General features: G+C 38.7%; 1 protein-coding gene across 14 annotated transcripts in view; it reads left to right on the top strand.

Moving 5' to 3' along the window:
• ANK2 (ankyrin 2) overlaps positions 1–24,871 on the top strand; it is a 674,296-nt gene that overhangs the window by 305,256 nt on the left and 344,169 nt on the right. For 3 of the 14 annotated variants that reach the window (XM_027063052.2, XM_027063137.2, XM_027063058.2), the window contains exon 1: positions 14,198–23,380. The exons of 3 other annotated variants lie outside the window; for them this stretch is intronic. In XM_027063052.2, coding sequence (XP_026918853.1) covers positions 23,297–23,380 — 84 coding nt within the window. In that variant the 5' untranslated portion in view covers positions 14,198–23,296. Of the gene's footprint in view, positions 1–14,178; positions 23,381–24,871 lie in introns of those variants that run through there. 8 more of the 14 variants (XM_053217044.1, XM_027063142.2, XM_027063132.2 and 5 more) reach the window with 5 other exon arrangements.

Raw genomic sequence — 24,871 nt, 5'->3', positions numbered from 1 at the left:
GATCGAAGCCAGACTGGAGAAGGTTAATGGAGTTAGAGGTGAGAAACTGGAAGCTCCAGAGGTATGCCACTTTTCCAAGAGCTTGGATACAAAGAGAAAAGGGACCGGGATGAGAGTGAAGGAATCCACTGGTTTCAGAGAAGACAGTGCATTGAAAATGGGGAGTGTCTGTGTTTGCCTGAAGCTGGATGGTGATACACTCTCTTCATTGCCGTTGGTATCTTGGAGAGTAAGTGACTTCTTTTGACTTGCATGTCTGGTGACAAATGTGAAGTCCTCTATGGTGTCGAAACAGCATTTCTTGGTAACTTCTGGGTGGAATGATTAATAGAATTTTGAATCATTTTTTCAGTATATTCAGCATATATTCAGAAGCTCAATACCTTCGCTAAGATACAGGTTTCATTATTTCCTACGTGTGAAAGTCACTCTAGCATGTAATAATGTCTGTAGACTCATGGTCTTAATTCCTTAAAGGTGGGTTGTACTTCAGATAATACCACTGTGGAGCCAACCTGAGCCAAGTATTTGTGCTGACCGTACAGAACCTGATCTCTACCTATTTACAGGCAACACTTCTACTGAATTCTGTCTGTTCCCTTCCTGGGGCTACCATTACGTGAACTGAACCACATGTTCATATCCCTAGGACTCTAGCATTATATCATGTTGCCAAGAGCTTAAGGAAAAGCTCATGTCCCCAGGTGTCTTACAGCCATTTTCTTTGATCTCTTTTGAATGGTATGGTACATTACTATTTTCAAGAATTTAAAAATTCCTGTTAGTCCGTTGTTTCACAAAAATTAAACATAAATCTTGTATTGGGAGGTATTCAGGAGATAAGTAGAAATAAGAGTCTTTGTTTTTGTTGAAATTCCCTAAAAAAACAGAAATATAGCTCATATACAGTAGGGAGACTAGTGGATTTATTTAGAAATGGTGGCTTCGGGTGAAACGATTGATTTCTTTGCTTACAATACACTATCGTGTTGTCGTGTAATGTGGTGGCACAGTTTTGTGGATGTTATAAATAACAAAATTATGATGGTGTAAAATGTGCATTCCTCTAGCTAGTCCATTTATTTATTTCAAATTTCAAATTTCGATGTATTTCTTCTGCTCTGGTACAGCTATTAAAATAGGTGACTGACATTCACCCATACTAAAAACACTTATTTGGGACCATCTGTGGATTCTGCACTAGTGGTGATGGTAAGCAATTTGCACATGTCTACTTTGTTTAGTGGGAAACATGGCCAATTAAATGATTGCAGTGGAGTAACATGTGCCATGGCCGGGGAGTGCAAAGTACAATGAGAGCACAGAGTGGACAAGCAGCTGATCTAACAGGACAGAGCTTCTTTAGGAAGTCACCTTTGGAATAAGACCCAGAGGAGGCATAGGGGGGAGCCAAACAAAAGTACAGTTGTGACCAGAGGGAAAGGCCGGTGATACTGTCCAAGACGTAAGTCAGGGCACAGCAAGTCAGAAAAATGCAGAGAACATCTGTTAACTCTCTTTCATCAGAGAGAAAGAGAGGCATTGGATTAGGCGCTGGGAGTTATGAAATGCAAATGTCTTCATGGTGTTTATTATGTAGGCAGGAAGTAACTGGGTATTAATGCATTAGCAAATAATTGCAGGACAGTGCATAAGAACTGGAACAGAGGCATGTACAAAGGGTGCGGTAGAACAGAGGAGAAATAGTTATGTTTGGAATTCTGAAGGAAGGCTGGAGATTTATTTTACAGCAACCCAAATGTAAGGGGACCTTTTGTTAGGTTTTTATTTTGGGGCTTAATTCAGAATTTAACCTTGTGCGGCCAAGATGGTGTTTGCTTTACAGCAGGTTTCAGAATCAGAAACCTAGAATGAATGAGAAGGATGCTTATGGAGTGTCCATAAATCCTATTCAGGGCAAAGGAAAACATGTGTTGTTTCCATGATGGAGAAGAACAATTTGCTAACTCAAAGGTTGCAGGAGATACCTCAAAGGCCTTCGACTTTTATCGTAAATTGCTTTATATGAACCAAATATGCATAGTCTCCTCAGATAGGGGATTGAAGTAGTAAGTGAATACAAGTACTGGGTCTTAATATACATTAATATGTTGGAATGACGTGTTGCTATGTGCTCTGTTAGTGCAACTCGGTTTCTGTTGGCTTGATCATATTTGATGTCAACACAATTGAGTGAATTTAGAAGATTGAAATAAAAACCTGGATTCAGAATAATTGGAAAAACTCCAGGCAATTTTAACACATAAATAAGAGTAGATTATATATTACTTGTCAGTTTTCCTAGAAAAATAATATTTTAAGAAAGCAAAATTACTCTCAAGCAAGGGGTTTTAGGATACATGGGGATTTGGTGTTTTTAAAAAGATACTGCAAATGAACAAGGCAGAGGTTTCTTTAAAATAAAATGGACATATGGAGCTTACAAGGACCACAGTGATTAGTTGGTTTGAGGCCCAATGAGTTGGAGTGATCTGCTCAGAATTATACACCCACAAGTAGAGCCTGACCTGTGCATCTCTCCTCATTCTTGCCTGTGATTTTCTCTGTAGCTCCATGCCTCAGGATGATAAGCTTATCTTAAGAAAAAAATATATATATGTTTACATATATATTTATATGTTTATTTATTTATTTTGAGAGAGGGAGAGAGCATGCAACAGTGTGAACAGAGGAGAAGCAGAGAGAGAGAGAGAGAGAGAGAGAGAGAATCCCAAGCAGGTTCTGTGCTGTCAGCATGGAGCCTGATACGGGGCTGGAACTCACAAACCATGAGATCATGACTTGAGCCCCAGTCAAGAGTTGGTTGCTTAACTGACTGAGCCACCCAGGGGCCCTGACAAACTTATCTTAACAGCTCAAATACTTTTTTTTTCAAAATTCCCTGGTAAATTAAGGAGGTAGAGTTATGGGGACACCTGTTGGCTTATTCTTAAGTTATAAGTAAGAGAAATAATACAGCATTTATACCTTATTACTTGATTAATATTCACACAATTTTACATGATTTTCTCATTGCTCTATTTGAAATTGAAATGTAAAATCTGGTTTACTTTTTGGTTTACTGCTTCTGAGGTAGGCTTTTTTAATGAAAGTAAATAATGATATTTATTATCTAGGATAAAATATATTATTAAAAAATAATATCTAGGAGTGCCTGAGTGGCTCAGGTGGTCGAGTGTTGGGGTCTTGATTTCGGCTCAGGTGAGTACTCTGTCTCTAAACTAAAATAAAAAAATAATCTAGTGTACTCTGTGAATCAAAAGGCAACAGAATGATGGTGTATAGATGGGTAATTTTGAAAAAGAAGGATGTGTTTCATCTGTAGAACTAAAAATTGGAAGAGAGTACATTCTTCATATTACAATAAAAAATAAAATAGATCAGATAACTTAAAAGGGGAGGGATCAGCCATCCAGAGAATGGAAAATCTTATATTTGACTCATTTGATAGTTTTCTAAACAAGGTGGTCCTCTCTAGCCTGGCTGACCTGTTGAGAAGAGAAGAGAACTGAAGTAAGCACCTAGGCAGTTCTCATTAGTTCAGTTCCCTTCTTCTGAGGTATCAAGTAATGGGATGGGGGTTGAGGTCACTTGATTTAATATCTTTACAGATGACCTGGAAAAAAGAATCTGGAATATGTCCGTCAGATTTGTATTAATGTTTAAATTAGGTGAAACCCCAAAGGATAGAAATAAAAATTCAAATAGTTTTGCAAACAGAATAAAAATTATATGCGGAGAAGTATGGTGCCCTTTATAATGCGAATACAGGATCGGACTCAGCATAAGAAATGAATCTGGAAAAAAGCTGAATATGCGTTAGCAATATGTTGCCATTGTTTAAAAATGCCTGCACCATGCTGACTGTGGTTTTACTAATTCCGTGTTTGTGAATTGCTAAAGTGCTTTACGAACTAAAAGGTAAAACTCCAGAGTGGTTAAAATGTAATCCATGGTGCCTGGGGGCTCAGTTGTTAAGCATCTGACTTCAGCTCAGGTCATGATCTCACAGTTCATGAGATCCAGTCCCACATCTGGTGAGCTCAATCCCTGCTTCTGCTGAACATGAGCCCCAGGTGCCCCAGCTGAGCCCCGCTTCTCTCTCTCTCTCTGTCCCTTGCAAACTTGCGCACTCTCTCTCTCAAAAAAAAAAAAAAAAAGAATAAATAAATAAACAAAACTTTAAAAAATGTAATCCAAATGATAGAAAAGAAAGAAAAAGGAGGTCACTCATGAGTACAGGTTTAAGAAATTAGGATGGTTCTAGCCAGAAAATTAAAAAAAAAAAAAAAAAGGTAAGCTAAAAATTAATCATGTAGATGCTTTTAAGTACAGGAAGAGTTATTTTTTGGTTTTGGATGAGGGAGAGGTTGGTCCTTTCCTTTTTATACTGAGATGAACAGAAAATGGGTTCAGTGAAAGTAAAAAGATATTTTTGGTGACTATGTGAGTAATAAATATTAGAAAGACAAAGAGAATAGTGAAATTACCATCCTGGAAAGCTTGACTAAGATAATGAATGGTTGTTTTTCCTTAAGATTTGAGATATTTACTTGCTTGAAAAATACTTAGCAGATGACTTGAATTGTCTAGTCTGCCAATTCTGTGACTATATTTTGAAGTTTGCCAAAATGTCTTTGAAATGAATTGTAAATTTTAACTAAAATAAACAAAAGAAGAATTAGGCAACATTGTTAATGTTGAGACTTCTATAGAGATACATTAGAAAAAATTTTAATTTTGTAATTGATTTATTATTCAGTTCAATATTTCTCTTTATTTCATCTTGTTTGGAGATATTTGTCTTTCTCTGAACCATCCATTCATCTTGCCTTGGATTTATTTATTTAAGGAGAGAGAATGCCCTGGGGACTGTTGCAGAATAATGGGCAGATGGGCTGATTTCTTGCTTATTAGTAAGCTGGAATGATTTGACTATCAACTTCTTCCTAAGGGATAGGAGCCACTTAAAATGAGGTTTGCTCAATCATGGAAATATAATTAAAAAATAAAGATATTATTTTGTCTCTCCCATCCCCCACCTTGTTTCTCTCTCTCTCTCTCTCTCTTTTTTTTTTTTTTTCTTTTTTTGGTATTCTGGTTTGGCTTGATGACTTGGTGTTATCCCTGATGAAACCTTAAAGTAGACAGACGAGTAGTTTGTTCTTTTGTTCTTTTGTTATCAGAGTTGCACAGATGTAACTGCAGGATTCAGCATTAGGTAGCTAGGAGAAGCCTCTCATTAAAGAAGAATTGGGAAATCCCAACTGAACGCCCTCCTCCCATTATTTAGTACATGGGGGACGCATGATGAATAAAACAGGGAAATTTTTAATATCACATGCAAGGGTATGCAAAAACTGCTGTCAACCTATATGTGCCTTATTAATTTTTTTTCTTTTCTAAAACAAAACATTTGCATTTACTGAAGTTAGACACGGCATGTTTTGAGGTAGTCACAATTGCATGCAGTTACTACATTATCAAGTTGTAGTTGAACTCTTCTGTGAGCCCGATAGAGTACTTGAAAAATAAAGAACTTCTGAAACCAAAGCATCCCAGACATCCATGGCAGGAATGTTAGTGTTATCACACATAAATCAAAGTATGATGTTTGACTCTAATTCATAGTTCTATTTACTGTACTACTCTTTGGCTACATACACTATTTGATAAATATATGCAACTTAAATCATGTGTCTGCAGTTTTTGGAGGGAGAAAAACAATGACTGTTTTGAATTCATCTCTTTCTCTCTCTCTCTTTTTCTATTTTTCCAATTGGTTTCTACATATGGAAAACCTATTGTTCCACGAATTTGTCCCAGACCTGGGCACAAACGGTGTGGAGAGTCAAGAGCATGGGTTAAATGTGGAGCATGTGGAAAGTCAGAATGGGAACTAAAGAGTCTGCGTTGCAGCCTCTCCCCACCCTCCCTTCCCTCCACCAAGTGGGGTTTGCCTGGATTAGTAACCTCTTGGAGCCACAGGTCCCCTCCCATATGAAACAGGAGAACCTCTTCATAGAGGGTTATGGTGTACATTAAGGACAATAGTCTAGGTAAAGTCACCTTTGCATGTTAAGTGCTACGGTTCCAGTTTGGTTTCTCATCGGGGAACTGAACTCCATTTTCTTAGCATAAAAGGGATCCCAGAGAAATGCAATATCAATCTTTCTTGTTTGAGTCTTTTTCTCTATTGCCAACTATTCTTTATTCCCACCTTCATCTTTGCAATGAGTCAGACTGTAACATAACTAAGAGATATCGCCTAAGGTAGTTTCTTCTATTTTCCACTGTCAATGATACTAGTGAAAGACCTAAGAATCAGCTTAGAGAGAAGGAAGGTTCTCTTTTATAATTGAGTAATCTCACTTGTATTATATTATCCAAAGAGACAGTCACCCTGTAATGTTCTCCTTCTGATAGGACAGTGTTCCTAGGCTGAATTTGAATACTCATTCAAATACTTGTAGATATATCCTTTCTGAAAACATCTACTGGCAGCCAGGTGAAACATTCTTGTCTGATCTGTGAAAGTAATGAGTTCCTCCCGAAGAACCAAATTTTGGAAAGAGTTTTAGAAGAGGATCCCGCTGACATTCACTATACCACAAAACAGCGTCCAGTATCAGGGAAAGCATATGCATACACATTTGTGGAATCACAGATACTGCTTTATTTGCCCACTTGGGCCATTTAAATTAGATTACACTTTCCTGTGTTTGGAAAGCTGCTTATTGTCTGGAATTGAGAAACATGATAAAGATCCAAGGAACAACATGTGGCCACCAATGTAACACAGGATGACATCACCATCTTGTATTATATAAGGTAAGGATGGCTGAGTATATATCAGAGTTATAGGTTCGTAGAACAACCTTGGAAATCATACCTGTAGTCTAACTTTCTAGAAATAAAGGCACAGAGATTCAGGTGATTTGCCCACAGTTGTAATTGTGGTCCATCCAGGAATGGGATTCTTGTGTCCTGACGACTCATCCTATAGAACAAACCAAAAACTCATTGTCTATAATGGCATGATATGCAAAACAGTTCTCTTTAGGCAATTAAATCTAAGAAATGCTTAAAAAATAAAACAAAACTTCTCCACATCAAATGCTCACTTTGTGATATTATATGATCTTATTACATTTTTGGAGAAGAGAGATTTCTTTCTCTAATAATGTTAACTGACGATTTGAAAAAGAAGTCTGTGGATTTGATTTCAAGTTTGGTTAGATGAACATTGTCATTTTCACTACTGCCTTATCCAACATTATCAAGAAACCCTGCCATATGCGTGATTATTTATGATAAAAAACAAACTAAGGGGGTATTTTCCGTTGGTTCTAGGAGTATAGGTTCTGTGACAGGCAGCAGTTTAGGGACAATCTAACTGCCCATTTCTTACTAGCACCTGACCCCTGTATCGACAACCTCCATCAGTCACTTGCCTTGATTCTTTCTCCCACATTGTCTTCTTTCCACACCTTGGATGCCTGATTTGTCTGAGTCACAGGAAAGGCAGTCTTAATGATCCTGAAGAGTGTGTTGTGGCGTGCTGGCTGGACCTCCACTCCCGGCCAAATCTCCAGACCTGGTAGGTAGATTTGGGAGACCATCTCTTTTCTTACTGGTTCTGTTTTTCTGTGAGTGTGCTGCCATGCCAAATTAGCTAGCTGAATGGAATGAGTAGTTTGCTTGGAATCATCAAAAAAGTTCAAGAGGAAGAAGCTCTCTCTTTTTTTAATGTTTATTTTTGAAAGAGAGAGAAACAGCACAAGCAGAGGAGATGCAGCATCTGAAGTAGGCTCTAGGCTCTGAGCTGTAATTACAGAACCCAGATATGGGGCTTGAACTCATGAACCATGTGCCAAAGTTGGAAGCTTAACGGACTGAGCCACACAGGTGCCCTGAGGCTTTAAAAGACTGAGGTTGAATGGTAGAACAGGAAAACCTTGAAGATGGGGTATATCTGAAGATGAAAATTATACCACGAGAGGGAGTCACGATCAGTTTAAATTATGTTACAAATATTCTTTAGGTGGGCCAAGAAGAGGAATCTCTGCCGTTTGTATTTTTGTTTAACTTATAACCAGATGGAGTTTTCCAGTTCAACTAATAATAACTAAATAGTCTTGATTTATCTGCAATCTATTAAATTGATTAAGAAATATACACTGCCTGCCGTGTGATGAGTACTACCAGAAATATTGATAAGAAAAGACTGCAGCCAATATAAGGGAATCTCCTGGGGGTGGTTTTAACCCTCCTAGGTTAAAGTGAAGGCCGAACAGAGAGTTCTCAATGAGGATGCTTTTTCATGCATACCCTTAAGGGTAAGCATCATGTCTTAATTATCTGTGTATCTAGAATGGAGAAAGGAACCTGGCACTTAGCAGATATACAATAATGTTTGCTGAAGGGGTATTGACAATCTTTCTGGGTAAATGTAGAGAATGAATAAATTACTAGATTCTTTTTCACCTAATGAAATCCCTCTCTCCACTTTTCTCCACTACCATGATGAGGACATGTATTTTGGAATCTCTAGTGGAGTATGAATTTCATTTTCCTATAGAAGACATATTTAAAATGGCAGTTTAGATATAATTGAAAACTGTTTTGGGGAGCACAAGGAACTTTGTGGATTATCTAGAAACGTATCAAGTCATATCTAACATAGTTTCTAGGACCGAATGTATTCAAAATTGGGAACACAACCATTTTTCTAAGGTTCATACCCACTTGTTTTAAAAAAAAATTTATTTAAATTCCAGTTAACATGCAGTGTAATATTAGTTTCAAGTGTACAATATAGTAATTCACCATTTCCATATATCACCCAGTGCTCATCATAAGTATACTCCTTAATCCCTATCACCTATTTAACCCATCACCCCACCCACCTCCTTTCTGGTAACCATCAGTTTGTTCTCTGTAGTAAGAGTCTGTTTCTTGATTTGCCTCTCTCTCTTTCTCTCTTGTTTTCCGTTGCTCATTTGTTTTGTTGCTTAAATTCCACATATGAGTGATATCATATGGTATTTGTCTTTCTCTGACTGATGTTTATAGCAACATTATTAACATATTAATAGCCAAATTATGGAAACAGCTGAAGTGTCCATTGACTGATGAATGGATAAAGAAGATGTGAGAGAGAGAGAGAGAGATATATATATATATTTAAATATTTATACTTATATTTTATTAATAAATATATTAAAATATATTTATACTTATATTTATTTCATTAATAAATATATTAAAATATATTTATATTTATGTTTTAAATAGTATATAATTAAATATTGCTCAGCCATAAAAAAGAATAAAATATTGCCATTTGCAACAACATGAGTGGAGCTGGAGAGTATTACGCTAAGAGAAAGAAGTCAGTCCACCTGTTTTTTCTAGATAGGCTCTTCTACTGTTCTACTGTTCTAGCTACTATGAGTTTGTAGAGGAAACAACAAATACCAACAGCACCTTGCACCCAGGATAAAAAGGTACTTATCAAAAAATATCTTTTTTATGGTGAGAGGTTGTCTTGGATTATCCAGGGTTATTTTATTTGATGTTGCAAGGCGTCTAGTTGGGCATACAAAACAGATGCATATTCAGCAGTTAACTAGTTTGTGTGATTAATGCAGAGAAGTGGCATAGTGATCTCGAGAGAAGGAAAGTTTGATGTGGTTTGTTGTTAGAAAAAGCTCCATGGTCAATTTGGGACTTGAGTTGTGTACATTTTAGAGAGAAGGAAAAAAGTAAGAGTAGGTATTTTTTTTTTTCAAAGTGGGAATTTTTCACTGACCCACCAACTCAGGATTTGATGCTCCTCCCAGAAGCTCTGGTAGCATTTCCTTAATAAAAATCTGATCACATTATATTTTGGTTTACCTATCTGCTTTCATAGGCCACCTTGGAGACAGGAATGTATAAATGAATTTGAGCAATAATTGGAATGCTTAAATTTATTCTGAGGATATTCAAGAGTGGAAAAAAATGTTCTATGAAGAATAAAAGTGCAACAGTCTGAAGGTCAGATTTGAGGAGGAAACCTGAAGGTGATGAGACAGCAAATCCTGTTGATTAAAATAGTTCAGATAGGAGAGAGAAAGAGGTGGTGCTGCGGTGATAGAAATAGAATGGCAGGAATAGGTAAGATGTGTTTCCAAAGTAGAAACAAAAGGTTTTGTTTCCTGGGTATGAGAGACTGGAAAGAGAGAAGGGAAAGGTGACTACAGTTTCAAGCCTACTGGACACTTTCGAATTTCTGTCCAAACTGGTGGGTAAAACTCCACAGCATTTGTACAAGTGCCAGATTTGCTTTCAAGGTCTAAATAGTTTGTGCCATAAATGTTAGTATTTCTCTTTTCCTCATTTTCCAACTTGATTTGTTGACCTTGAGAAAAGTTAGATTCTGTAGCATCATTCATCTTCTAGTGGGAAAAAGAAAAGCTCATTGAAAATGAAGACAGCAATATGACATTCTGTTTGCTATTGTATCACTGGCTATTTAATCTGCTCATTAAATTCTCTTTGAGTTATTTTCCCCCATAAAGTGTAGGTTTGTAGATTCAAGGACTTTTAGCAGTAAAAAAAAAAGATACAGAAAAGTATCTTAGAGAAAAATAAGAGAATGATCACACATTAGGAGAGATATAGAAAGTGAAGCCCAGGTAAATTATAGGACATGTTGTGAATAAATGGCTGTTAATGACAACATGGGGATTTAAACCTACATGTACTGACTTTCAAACTCTTTTTCCTTATTGTATGCCATAGTGGTTCTGGCAAAACTACAGATAATGTGTGAAATCTTCCAAATGATATAAGCTAACTGTTAAAAACTTACCTCACAGACATATATGTATGACTGCAGAGAATATGCAGGAAATCTTGCTTAGTTTCCATTTAAATTTAGACTGTCACGAAGGGCATTTTGGCATTTATCTCTTCAACTGTAGGATAACCTGTATTTTTTGAAACTTCCTGTTGAAGAGAGAATTATCTGTGGGCTTCTTACATTTCTGTACATCTTGCAAGCCAAGGCACTGACTTTGTTCCAGATTAGTTTCTCAAGGAAGTTGGTATAGCAAACAGCCTTGGAAGATAGAGAAGCATGCTTACTATCCAGTATAATAAAGGTAATGGCTTCCTCTGTAGCAAAGCACCAATATGTTTACTGCCTACTATAAAAGATTCAGGTGTCCTAAAGTCAGGGTTCCTCTTTTCTGTTCAACCCACTGATTGTGCACGCATCCATTTAGACCATATCCCTCTGGACCACATCTCAATTCTGTGAGAATTGAAAGGAAAACTGACATGAGTATGCTGATGGCCATGCTATGCTGTGAGTCATGAAGTTCTTTGTCTCTGACCCAGGAGTCTCATATCTTCTGGCAGTATCCATAAAAATACAGCAGACCAACTTGTTAGGTTGTAAGTAGGATCTGAGACACTTCACAGTTCTTGACACATACTAGGTGTAGAGGTTTATGGGCCAGGGAAAAAAGCTGATAATTGGCTATGTATAAATAAAATTCGAAATGTTGTATATCAGTTTTTACTCAGACTGTAGTTTTAGATTGAACAGCTTAAGATCTGAGTGTGGTATTACTATCCTGGGGTTCACCGATAGGATTTGTGAAGTGGTACTTGCTCTCATCCATGACAAACTATACAGCATTGAATATAGTATTGTTGTTATATTCTAAATTGCTTTTGTAAATTTATAGGGTGGAAAAGGTTATTTTGGGAACAATTATGCAGGATAAGCTGGTAAACACATATTATGTGGTAATTTGTGTAGATAGTCAATGTGACCAAAATGGATGGCTTCACCATACTTTGGTCCCTGAAGTTTGCTTGTGTGAGTTGGAGAACTTTCTGGAGGAAGATGCTTCTTCCTACCTGAACTTGGAAACTTCCTTTCCAGGTCTGATTCTTACCATATTATCAAGGCTCCAAACATTTTGTTCTTGGTTGCCAGAGACCAGCTCCAGCAACCAGGGGTTCCTGAAGGAAGAATGGCGTCGGTGAAAATAAAACAAAACTAAAATAAAAAAACTAAATAAAAAATGAAAACTAAAATAAAAATGGACACAGACAACAGCAGTGTTGAACTGGCTGATTTATTGTAGTAAACGTGGCATTATATATGCTAGTGATTTCCTTGTAGCATACATCATCTATGTTTTTCTAACATTACCTAATTTTGAAAATGTTCCTATGTGTAAACAACCTTTAAGAAATAACATGGTGAGTTTCCTGTAATATTCCCACATACCCTTTGATTATTGATTAATTTCTTACATTATTCCATTATGCATCTGTGTTTATCTATAATTATCTATAGTCTATAAAGCATTTGCTTTGCTGTTCGCGTCAAAGGCCCTCCATTTCTCAATACCTCAAGTGGAAAGGTTACAGGGACATGACCTCCTAACCACATGAGGCCAGAAGAACAATGTGTTTGCCTCGGTCTGAGGTGCCAGGAAGGGGCTGAAAAAGCCTTAGAAACCCATGCCTCATACATTCTCAGAGAGACAATGCACCTAGGAACCAATGAACCATTCTGTACCTTAACCGACTAGGTTCAGTCATCATCTGGAATGCCTCTGGGGGGCCAGGTGGGCCTAGGGGTTGAAGTCACCTGTGCCCAGAGATACACTCCTTAGTTGCCGGAGTGAGGCTTTCAAATCCATATGTCTCTCCTTTACAGGTCCTCTTTGCTGGCAAATCTATGAGGCTATCCTTCCTGTAAGTAGAAGAGTCTCCATAGGGGATGGCAAGGACTAAATGTAAGGCCGCACAATTTCTTGCGGAACCTTATTTTCTTTCCTAATGGTTCTTTTCCCAGAGGGGCTGTCGAGGGCAATTCCCCAACAGACAATACCCCAGGTAGTTTTAAGGCCAAATTACCTAAAAGCGGGAGTACAAGAAGCTTCACTGTCGGTGGGCCGCCTTGAAGTCACCAATCTGTCCACAGCCCAGGCCCTGCCACTCAGGCTGGGATAGCTTGGCTTCCAGCACTTGGGAATTAAGCAGATTGAATAATTAGAATAGACATTGTCTGTTTTAGTTTTGTTTCTAAGCTCGAAACAGTAAATGTGAGGCTTACAAAGAAGAAGACATCATAAAAATTGAATGACAAAGGGAACCCATCAGATACATAGGTTTTGCTAAGGTCTGAAACATAATAGCCAACATCTACACAAATCACTACTAAAGACTAAATTTGGGTATGTGGTAACAGTATGGTTAACAAGCTAATAATCTTGCCTCCAACTCTAATGTATGTTTAATCATTTTCTTGGTGTTGGGTTTAAAGCTAACATATAATTAACATATATGTTAACATATAATTAACAATGAATATGGCTGCCCTGTATGTCTCTCTTTGGACATTATTTCAAGTTAGTTCTAACCTATTTTACTTTTATTGCCTTTGTAGGCTTTTTTAAAATAACTTTTTGTGCAGTAGAATTTGTGTTTTAAAATCATATTTATATTGTTTAAAAGGATAGAACGGGTGCAAGAGTGGTAAGAGAGGACAGTGCAAAGAGGGTGAGAGTAAAGAGAAAAGTGCAAAAGAAGCCATACTTCAAATATACAGTACTTTCGGTGAATGTATTAGATACAATGGCTCATGTTCAGAAAATCTGATACATGAAACTCATCTTCAGAGATCAATAGAGACTTTACTTTGAGAGGAAATAGTAGAGTTTGACCCAGTAATATGTAGTAAATCATTCCAGAAACTGACATTGATAACCTTGTTTATAAAAAAAAAATATGCAGAACGGTGTATTTCTAGCTAGCAGAGTCTGCTCATTTGGGAAAAGACTGTGTTTATAGTATGCAAAGTCAGCCCTTATACTTCATTTCCCTCATGGCCTACTTTACTTGCTAGCCATCTGTGGCAGATTACATTTTCCAAGATGGCTCCCATCCCATATGTTCTTCTGCGATGTGACCTGTCCACCCCCTCTCATCAAAAGGTGGAGTCCCTTAAAAACTGAAAATAAACTGAGGGTTGATGGGAGGTGGGAGGGAAGGATGGGTGGCTGATGGGCATTGAGGAGGGCACCTGTTGGGATGAGCACTGGGTGTTGTATGGAAACCAATTTGACAATAAATTTCATATTAAAAAAAAAGTGGAGTCCATTTCTTTACTACTTGAGTCTAGATGGGCCCCGGGGCTTCCTTGAACAGTAAAATATGGCAGAGCCCTTAATTGACTTGGTACTTTACATTTCCTGAAAGGTAGATGCCATGGTCTCTAAATTACCTTCTACATCATAATCTTTGTGTTTTTGTCACTTCCGTTACCACCATGGTTACACATCTTTTTAAAATATGATTTTACATTTATATAAAACTTAAATATGGAGGCTCTGGATGCTTTCTATGTTCGGTATTTATAAATGGACACATACTCTCTCTTCATAGTTAATAGAAGCAAAAACATTTGCCATTTTCAAGATGGTTTAAGATTTAAAATATTTACAGTAATAAAGTTCAGTTGCACTGGAAAAAATATGTCTGTCAAGGACACAACCTACCCCAATGTGCCATTCATTTGCATCTACAGGGAAACCCAATTATAACAGCTATTTTCAAGAACTAATATCACTGGAGACTGAGCAGAGCTACCCTGTAGTAGAGCAAGCAGGTAACAGCGTGTCCTAAAAAACTGACCTAGACAGGAACATGTACATGGTGAGCTTACCCACATTATATTATTCCCCCATGGAATTCTACATTTGATCTAAAATACTGTTGCTAGTGTTTATGTAAAATGAGATTATAATTAATCATTATGCTAATTTTAATAATTTCGTGTCTCAGGTGGATTGAGGTGCTAAAATTGTATGTCGTGGGTTCCAAAAACTGTCTTTTTGGGTTGGGCATGGTACATTTTGCAACCAAATACCTCCTTTGTAAACCTTATGTAAGACTGGCATAAAGCGAAAGAAGCAGGTCCCTAATCAATTGTTGCTGCTACTTTAAGATCTATCTCAAGGAAACGTTTGTTGAGTTCACTCCAATCCCTGGCAGGACACACACCATATTTACATAAGAAACAAGGGTCATTCTTCCCAATCATTCCTTGGGGGAGTGGACTAATTTCTCTCTGGTCTGTTACACCTTATGCAAAAGCTGATGGCTCCTTAATTTCAAATAATAATAGATAAGATTTGACATAGGCTTTTTAAGTTCACCCATGTGGAAAGGCTGCTCACTGAGGTGGCATGATCCCAAACTTCCCTATGCCATTAACTAGTTGTGGAACCTTGAGAGCAATCTCTAATCTTTCTGAATTTTGTTTCCTCGTTTGTTAAAAGAAATGGACTTTAGAAAATTTTCTTTGAGGCCTCTTACCAATACCAGACTTTAATGAAGATGAACTCTCTTTCCCCTTGCTATTTAGGCAGGAGACCTCCCCACTGCCCTCTGCATGCTTCTTACTTTTTCCTAGGACTTATGAATGGAACACTGTTCGCAGTGACAGACTAAACAGTGCGTCTGTCCACTCCGTCACCATCTTTTCTTCTCCCAGACTGCTGATAGAGCCTCTTAAACACATCTCTTCATATCCATTCTCTGTTTGGTTCCCACACAATAGTTCTTTATATTAAAACAAAAACAAGACCACCAGATCGTATGATTTCACTTCTCTCCTTAAACCATGAAAAATGGCTTCGTGTGGCTTTTCAGTCTGAATCCCAAACCCTCAACATGGCTTACTGAACTTTCTGTTCTTTAGTCTCTCCCTACACCTCTGACACTTCTCTTGCCCCCCTCACCTTTCAGTTTGCAGTAGCCTGGAGTTGTCCCTCGGAAGATTGAGGTGGCAGCTTAGTGAATATGAATACTTTGTTGTGGTATAAATGTGTTGCAATAAGCACAATGGATATGCTTTTACCAGAAGACTTGGTGACGTCAGACAGAGAAATTGCTGGATATGGCTTCTTAAGTGTCCTAGTTCTTCCTGGGAAGCATGCTCAGTTTTGTGGTCATGGAATTTTTCCTGTCCAGAGTATGGGTTGGTTTTTTTCTATCTCCAAACATGATCCACGAACCTAAGGAAATGATAAGTTACATGGTTGCAAACTCAGCCTTTTCTGGCCACACCACTTGCTTTTAACATCCATAAGCCAACAGGGCCATCTTACTAGTGGTTTGCAAGTTGTATAATAATGATTAGATATCACACATGGATACTTACATGGAACAATAACCAGTCTATGGACAGGCACATTTGGTGCTACATTATGGCCTAGGATGGAGTCACTACTGCAGGCCCACCTAGGGAGTACTATACAACCACATGCACCTTGTCTCAGTTATGCCAGTGCCATGTTCCTTCCTACTGGAGCGCATTTACCCTTGCTGTTCCTTCTTGGATCATTCCTCCCAAACCCCACCTTATACCTTCCTTTCCATTTAGATAATTCCTACTTAACAGTCACATCTTCTCAATATTTGAGTTACTTCCTCTTAGAAACATGTCCTGCTCTTTAGACTAGGTTGGATATCCCTGTCTGGTCCTTCCATAATGCACTTGACATCCCCTGTAGATAGAGTCCTTGCTCTTGCAATTCAATGATTGTCCCACTTTTAGATTTTAAGCTCTTTAAGGGAAAACTTGTCTAATTTTTACAGAACCCCAATATCAAGCATGAGGCCTGACATATAGTAGTCAGTCACCCAATAAAGTATCTGTTGTTTGAATAAAGAAATACATGAACAATGGAAGGGGAGCTCCTAGATGAGAAGAAGGAACAGATCACAAGGAAGGAGAGGAAGTACTTCCTGCTGATGCTGATGGTGGAACTGCAATTAACTGTGAGGTAAAAAAGAAAAAGTCTCCTGCCCGGCCCATGAGCCTGACTTCAGCTTCCAAGGAAGTGTAATTGTTAGAGTCTGCCTAGGTTTCCTGTGGAAGAGAAATTGCATCAAATAAGACCTGTGCAGTACACCCAGCAATTCAAGAAAGGCACCAGAAGAGAGCAGCCCTGAGGCCTGGAAGTGGATCTGAGCACAACTCTGGCTACACACCCCAATGCATTCTAGGACTTGTATGGTGAACTTTGAGAAACTATGTTTTTCCTTTGCTCTCTTTCCTTCATGTCTTCTTTCTTTTTTTAAAAAAAAAATTCTTTTAATGTTTTATTTTATTTTTGAGATTCAAGAGAGAGACACGGTGCAAGCAGGGGAGGGGCAGAGAGAGAGGGAGACACAGAATCTGAAGCAGGTTCCAGGCTCTGAGCCATCAGCCCAGAGCCCGACGCGGGGCTCAGATCCATGAAAGCAAGATCATGACCTGAGCTGAAGTTGAACACTCAACTGACTGAGCCACCCAGGCGCCCCAACCCTTCATGTTTTTCCCATTGATAACAAAACTATTTAAAAAGAGAGAGAGAAAGAAGAATCATTAGAGGACATCCAGAAGTTAAATGCTTGCCAAAGAGAAGCAAGCATTCTGTGTTTTCATTCTCAGTGGGTCAGAAGCAATGGCATCTGGAAATAGGAAAAGGAAGGATTTATCCAGGAAGAGAGATAGGAGAAAAAGGAGAGTGGGCACAGGCTGCTTTGAGATTGTGATCCCCCGAGACCTATCAGGTATCCCTTTCTTGTACCCACCCCTAATCAATAATATTCTTCTCTTCATCTCTTCTGATTCCTCTCTAATTACTTGTGGTCCTTTTTTTTTTTTATCAGAGTAGCACCTTTGCTCCTGGACATAGGATCCATTTCCAATGGCTAAAGGCTTTGATGCACTGAGAGTATCATTGATAGAACAGGCAACCCAAAATAGAAGTGTAAGTACATATTCCCTGGGAAACATAGGTAGACATGGTTAGGTACCATAAGCCAACTGTTGTAACAAATAGCGCTGTAGTCTCAGTGACAAAACACTCATGAGAAGAAGTTACTCATGTCTACTGAGGGTCAATGGAGGAGGGAATGGGAAGAAGAGAGACTCTGCTCCACACAGTGACTCAAGGACTCAGGCTTTTTTCCAACCTGTTACTCTTCCACCTTCTAGGTTATGTCTTCCTCTGTTTTCAGCCAGTCGGTGGGTAAAGAAAGAAGATCACTCATGGGAGGGTTGCATTAGCTAGCCCTGAAAGTGGCATACACTTCCATCTTTTATACCAGCCAGAACTAAGTCACAAGGCTGCACCCAGTGGCAAAGGTAGCTGGCAAATATGGTTGTCCTACTTTCCCAGGGTTGTCAAAACAAAGTACTGGGTGGTTTCAAATAACAAAACTTATTCTATCACAGTTATGAAGGGTAGAAGTCTGAAACCAAGGTGTCATCAGGACTAGCCTCCCTCTGAAAACTTTAGAGAAGACTCTTTCCTTACCTCCTCCTTGCTTCTGGTGGGTTGCTGGCAATTTGTCATCACTGGCTACAGCTACACTTCTCCAGTTTCTTCCTGAGTCTTCGCGTGGCTGTCTTACCTCTGTGTCTCTGTGTCCAAATTTCCCTCTTTTTATACGGACACCAGTCATTGGATTAAGGCCCACTCTAATCCGTTATGACCTTATCTTAACATGATTACATCTACAGAGGCCCTAATCCCAAATAAGGTCACATATACAGGTACTGAAATTTAGGGCTTAAACATATTTTGGGGGGAGAAGGGTTGTGGTACACAGTTCAAGTATGACAGTGGCCTAGAGGAAAAGATGAACTGGTGAACCACTTTCCAATCTCTCTCTGCCTAGCTGTTAAGATACTGTATCACAAGTAATGGTGAATAGGAAGGCCTTTTGAAGGGTTTTGTTTTTGTTTTTGTTTTTGTTTTTGAAGGTTTTAGAGAACTAAGCCTTTATTTATCACATTGTTTCTAGATTAACTGGATTTAACACCAGGCAACTCTGACTGATAAAGGAACTTTTGGAAGTTAACCTACCTCTAAGACATAACTGCTTATACCTCAGGGAAATTTACCCCACTCAAATAATGTTGCAAGTTTTTTTTAAAGTAGTATGTGTCACATTTCATAATAATATTAACTCTGATGGTTCAATAAAATAAAAGTAGGCATATTAAAATTAATATAAGCACCTCTAAAACCCCATGCCTATTAAATATGCTTAGCATAAAACAATAAAGATTTCCTTTTTCTACTTGGGTCACTGTCATCTGACTGTGGTTTCTGCTCTTGGCATTTTCCATCTTGGTCTTTGCTCATCTGACCGCACTTTATTAAAGTGTGCACTTTGTTAAGTCAGCCATGATTTAATAAAAGAACAGTGGCCTTAGAATCCGAACTTTAGCTCTGTATTCTATTAACTTTGTTATCTTGGGCAAGTCACCAAAAAAAAAATTACTGAGTTTACTTCAATGTTTTCACCTGTACTGTGATTGATATTAACCCTTTCCCTGTGTGGTTATGAGAATCCTATAAAGTCACTTAATATTTGAGTGTGTGTCATATGCCAGGATTGTTATAAGTGCATGAGATGTATCAGTGACACCCGACAAAGATTTGTCTTCATGGAGCTTTTATCCTAGGAGATAAAAATCGTATACATTATAAAATGCTTTACAAAGGTAAGGTATTATCATCATTGCTATCTTGCCAGCAGCAGCTCTAATTTTTCAAATGTCTTTAAAACTCTTATTATGCGTATCTCCTAGATATCAAGTACACAAAAAGAAAATGTAAGAAATGAAGTATTTACTCATTAGGAGTTTAACTACAAATATAAACTGGATGGTAAATATCGAAAATGTTTCTTTATTGCATTTAAAAGTAATCCTTGGACCCCTCGTATATGTTGTGAATGAGGCTTTGTGTGGAATGTGAAAATAGGCATTAATCCTGTCTTCAAGGAATTTATAGAGTCCAGTGAAACACATGCCCACAAAATACCTGCAGTATTGGGGGGAGGGTGCCTGGGTGGCTCAATAAGGGTCTGATTCTTGGTTTCAGCTCAAGCCATGATCTCATTGTTCCATGGGTTTGAGCCCTGTGTCGGGCTCTGCACTGACAGCGTGGAGCCTGCTTGGGATTCTCTCTCCCTCTCTGTCTGCCCCTTCCCCATTTGCACTGTCTCTGTCTCTCTCAAAAAACATAACAAAACAAAAACAAACAAGCAAACAAATAAACAAACAAAACCCTGCACTGTGAGGATAGAAAGTGAATAGTGCCCAAATGTGAGGCACCAAAAAATTGATTGAAAGCTTCAAAAGACCACCCCAAACACCTGCAACACTGTAATGTCTTATTGACATTTTCTATATGTAAAATATTTACCTTCTACTGTTGTGATGGACATAGCACTCCTAGTACCTGTTTCAATTACCTACTTACTGCGTTTTCATTTTACACGTTGAATGTAGATGTTGACATCTGTGGTCTGCTGGTACAGTGTTTGTGCCGTACTCTCACTCTGTAGTAGACATATATTGCCTAAGAGCCTACATGATATTTCAGAACAGCATCCGAACATCCAGAAGGTTATAACTCATTGTCAAAATTGGAGGCCTGTACGTGTCTATTTAAAGAAATTTTTTTAACATTTATTCATTTTTGAGAGACAGAGTGTGAGCAGGGGAGGGGCAGAAAGAGAGAGGGAGACACAGAATGTGAAGCAGGCTCCAGGCTCCCAGCTGTCAGCCCAGAGCCCAACGCGGGGCTCGAACCCACGAACTGTGAGATCATGACCTGAGCCGAAGTCGGATGCTTAACCGACTGAGCCACCCAGGCGCCCCTGTACCTGACTATTTAAAGCCATGTATACATATTTGGGTGTTGGCAGAGAAGACACTGTTATAAGAGCCTGTCTCATCTTAATCAGAAGTTTCTAATTCATGAAGTATTGAAATGTGAAGTACACTTATTTTCAGTTTATGTTACAGTGATTGGGCTCCTAATTGGTCCACCAAACCCATTGATTAAAAAACACATTTTGATGTCACTGGAGAGTAAAGGGTGTTAGTAACACATCTCTTCTATTGATCCAGTTGCTAGAAAAGTTTTCCTTTTTCCTTCTTTTCCCCTTTTGGTGATATCACTTTTTCCCCAAAATATGTGCCAAGAAATTCCCATTTCAGAACTTTGGAGGGCTGTTCTTCTTGGCTAGAGTGTTTTTACTCCAGGTAATTGCTTGACTTGGTCCCTGAGTTCATTCGTGTTTTTAAAGAGCATTCCTCGACACCGTACCTAAAGTAGCACCTGTCTCCCATCACTCCTTATCCTAAACTTATTTTCCCAGTAGCACTTACCACTTACCAGTGTCTTAGTTCCCCTGTAAGAATATAAGCGCCATGATAGTGGAAATGTTGCCAGTTTTGTTGACCATTATACCCCCAGTGGTTAGGACAGTCTATCCCTAGTGCTTAGTTCCTGGTACATGGTAAATGTTCAATAGATATTTATTGTTTAGATGAATCCAGTTTCCAGGCTGGGGGTGCTCCTGAGAAAGCTTGAGTAAGGGGGCCCCAGTGGGGATGGGTGAGGGAATAAGTGGAATAGCTGAAGGGCTAGCAGAGGATTAGGATACCATGGGGGATTTCTGGCAGAGCTCTGACAACAGTGGGAATTGAGTTCCCGAGGTTTTTGTACAAGTCCCTGTAGGATTTTGTTTCATAAAAAAGAGGCCCAGTGCCCCTGCCTGGCTGTGGGATCCAAGACACCATTGGTGGTGGGTGTATCCGCTCAAGAGGAAGGAGGGTGGAGAGAGTAAGGGGCAGCAAGACTCAGTTGACTCGAGATGAAGATGTGACAAATGTCTTTAGGGTGGTAAGCCAGAGAGGAAGATTAATCCCAGTAGCAGTCTGGACGGAAGGTGAGTTTTTCTTTTCATGTCTATTAAAAAGATGAGTTCCCAATTTTGGTAGCCCTTTTCATGTTAGAAACATTTTTTAAGGTCAATTTTTCTAAGTTGAAAATTACCTGTATTTGTAGAAATAATGGTAGGATCAACAACGACAACAACACATTGACATAGGCACCTTCAGTTTTCAAAGTGTGTTGAAATACATTATCTCACTGATCTGATCCTTACTTTATTTTTACATTTAAGTATTCTGTGTATTATACTTTGAGTTTGTTTTCTAGGAATAGGGATGAATGTTTAGCATATGTATTAGTATAAAATACTGGTTGCATCCACAATTTAATATGTTCAAATATACGGATATGGCCACCTTGATCCAAAAGATGAAATTGGGTTTCTTGTGATAAAAACCAACCCTGTTTTCTTCTTATCAAGAATAATTCTGGAACTTTATATATATAATTTCCTTAAAAGCTGGGATTGTGTTTTATTTGTCAGTCAATAAGGAGAATTAGGTTAAGATTACTTATAAAATGTTTTAACTGCATGAATTTCTTGTATTTCTATTACCCAGTGTCTTACATATAAATTGACAAACCTTGACTAACTGCCTTCAATATATCATGCTTGGTTCTGGGAAATGCAGTGATCTCCCTCCAACCCAAGCACGCATGTACACACACACACACACACACACACACACACACACACACACACACACTTTCCCTGGCCTTAAGACGCTTCTGTTGGGTAAACATACAGTTGTGCGATATGTTACAGGTGCCTTGTCAGAAGGGTACAGTGGGAAGAGGAGGCACAGGGGCGGGAGTGGTCTGTGTTACCTGCTTGATGGGGAACCTGTTTTCAAGTCTCCGTGACAAAAGTCATTCTTAAGCTGAGTTTTGAAAGATTATCATTTGAAACCAAGTGAATAACATCTTAAAACTGTAACTTTCCTACATGCACTTTAGGATATTAACAGCTAATCCTTTCCCTTGAGTAGCCTCTTCACTGGCTGAAATGTATCTCCTCAGTTTCAGAGACATCAAGATTGTTATAGTTTTCTTATTATGCATTGTGTCTGTTCTGTGCTGAAGTACCTGTAGGAAGAAAATTAAGTGCAGGTTTTGTGTGTGGGTTGAGAGCTGATCGAATTGAAGGTGTGTCAAGAACCAACCAGCAGTGTCCCCACATCATCCGAGTCCCTGGTATTCTTTTTTCCAGGCTTTCTGCATTGTAACCGGTCCCGATGGTAATTGGTTGAATCAGATTTAACAATGCAGTCAGATAAACAGTTGTGGCAGCTGCTGCCATGGCAACGTCACCGTCCTTACCCTCCCAGCGCGCGCCCCTTCCCCACCCCTCCTCCTCCTCCTGCTTTCCTCCAGTAAGTGCATACTCGCTAGTGGTCTGTGCAGGCAGCAGGGTTTAATGGCAGAGCTATTTTCTTTCCAAACTGTTCAAAATGATGAACGAAGATGCAGCTCAGAAAAGCGACAGCGGAGAGAAGTTCAATGGCAGTAGTCAGAGAAGAAAAAGACCCAAAAAGGTAAATTGGCAGAATTAAGAATGTCTGTATCTCGATATGTGTGTGTATGTGTTAGTGTGTAATCTCAGTGAGATTATGGAACCCGTAGAGCCTTACGAGTGACTGTAGACTGTAGCAGTGCCAAACATTGCTTTTTAAAGAGGCAGGTGCACACTGCTGCTTTCTGAGAATAGGAAAGGAACCCGGGTTCATAATGGATTCATTGACTAGAGCACGGTGAAGTGAGCAGAGATAAGGTGTGTTCTGTATGTGGATTGTTGAGGATTGTGGCCACCGATGGATGCTTCTGGTGTGAACTGGGTATAGAGAGAGTCATTTTATTTTTAGAATGGGTGAGTTTAAAAGGAAATGTTAAGCAAGGTGGATTGTGAAGCAAAACGAAGATTGTGGCCAGATGTTTGCTCGGGGATGATCTTGAGACAGCTAGACAGCAAATGCCTTTTGGTTCCGTGCTAAGTGTATTCTTCCTGAGGAGAAAAGACTGTTGTGACAGGAGAAATATGATCCCCAGCATGGTATTTCTTTGGTTTGCTTAGCTCCTCTACAGTTTTCTCAGACATTATAGTGTGATGCCTCTTTCATTGATTAAGATAAACAACTAAAGATATTATGGGTCGGGGGTGTTGGGCACACAAAGCCGTGTGTAGGTTTTTTTAGCCTGGCATACATTCCCACACCCTTGATTTTCATGGAAGCGATACCAGTGAGAAACAGTGGGAAAAGATGCAAACTATTCAGCCCCACCCAATGCTAGCACTTCTTTCTTTATGGCCTGACTCCTTCTGGTAAACTGTTGCAGCCTCACAGAGCCATGTGAGCCCCACCTCTGACAGAGATGTCTCTTAAATAAATTCTCCTAAAATCCGTTTATTTCTTGAGGCAGTAAGACGGGCAGAATGTAACATGATTCTAATGTAAATGCATTCCAACGTTAGACGGTTTGCTTTTGAATGAGCAGGTTGAAAAAATTACCATGAACAAATGAATGTTTTTCATTTTGACAATTTTGAAATTGCATTGCACTTCAAAATTATAGGTCTCTGGTACTAAATGTCTCATAATCTAAAGAATTAGAAATGATTTGAAAGCAAACCTCTGATATTTAAAAGATCATTGTATTAGCAAATAGGGGTTAGTAAATTTGTATGGTGCCGCGTAATTTGATAAAGATAAGCATGCCCACATATGAGTTAAAAAAAAAATAATAGTGTAAAGATAGTGATGCAGTCTGATAAAGGCAAAGGATAATTCAGGGTAGGCAGGAACATTGGTAGAAAATCCTTTTGTACCTAAGGATTCTGGATCCTCCAGCCCTCGATGGCATTTTTGCAGAGTGTTAGCTACTTAATTGGTTAACCTTTAAAAAGAGAAAAAACAAATAGAAAAGAAAAAACAAATAGAAAAGAAAAAGAGAGCAAGTGATAGGGAAAAAGAAAGAAGGAATTTTTGTTTGAATTCACAGTATCATTTCAAATTTGTCTTAATTTCTCT

Source organism: Acinonyx jubatus, chromosome B1 (assembly GCF_027475565.1).
Source record: "Acinonyx jubatus isolate Ajub_Pintada_27869175 chromosome B1, VMU_Ajub_asm_v1.0, whole genome shotgun sequence".
NCBI lineage: Eukaryota > Metazoa > Chordata > Mammalia > Carnivora > Felidae > Acinonyx > Acinonyx jubatus.
The sequence above is the reverse complement of the archived record's forward strand: the minus strand, read 5'-3'. Positions and strand labels throughout refer to the sequence as shown.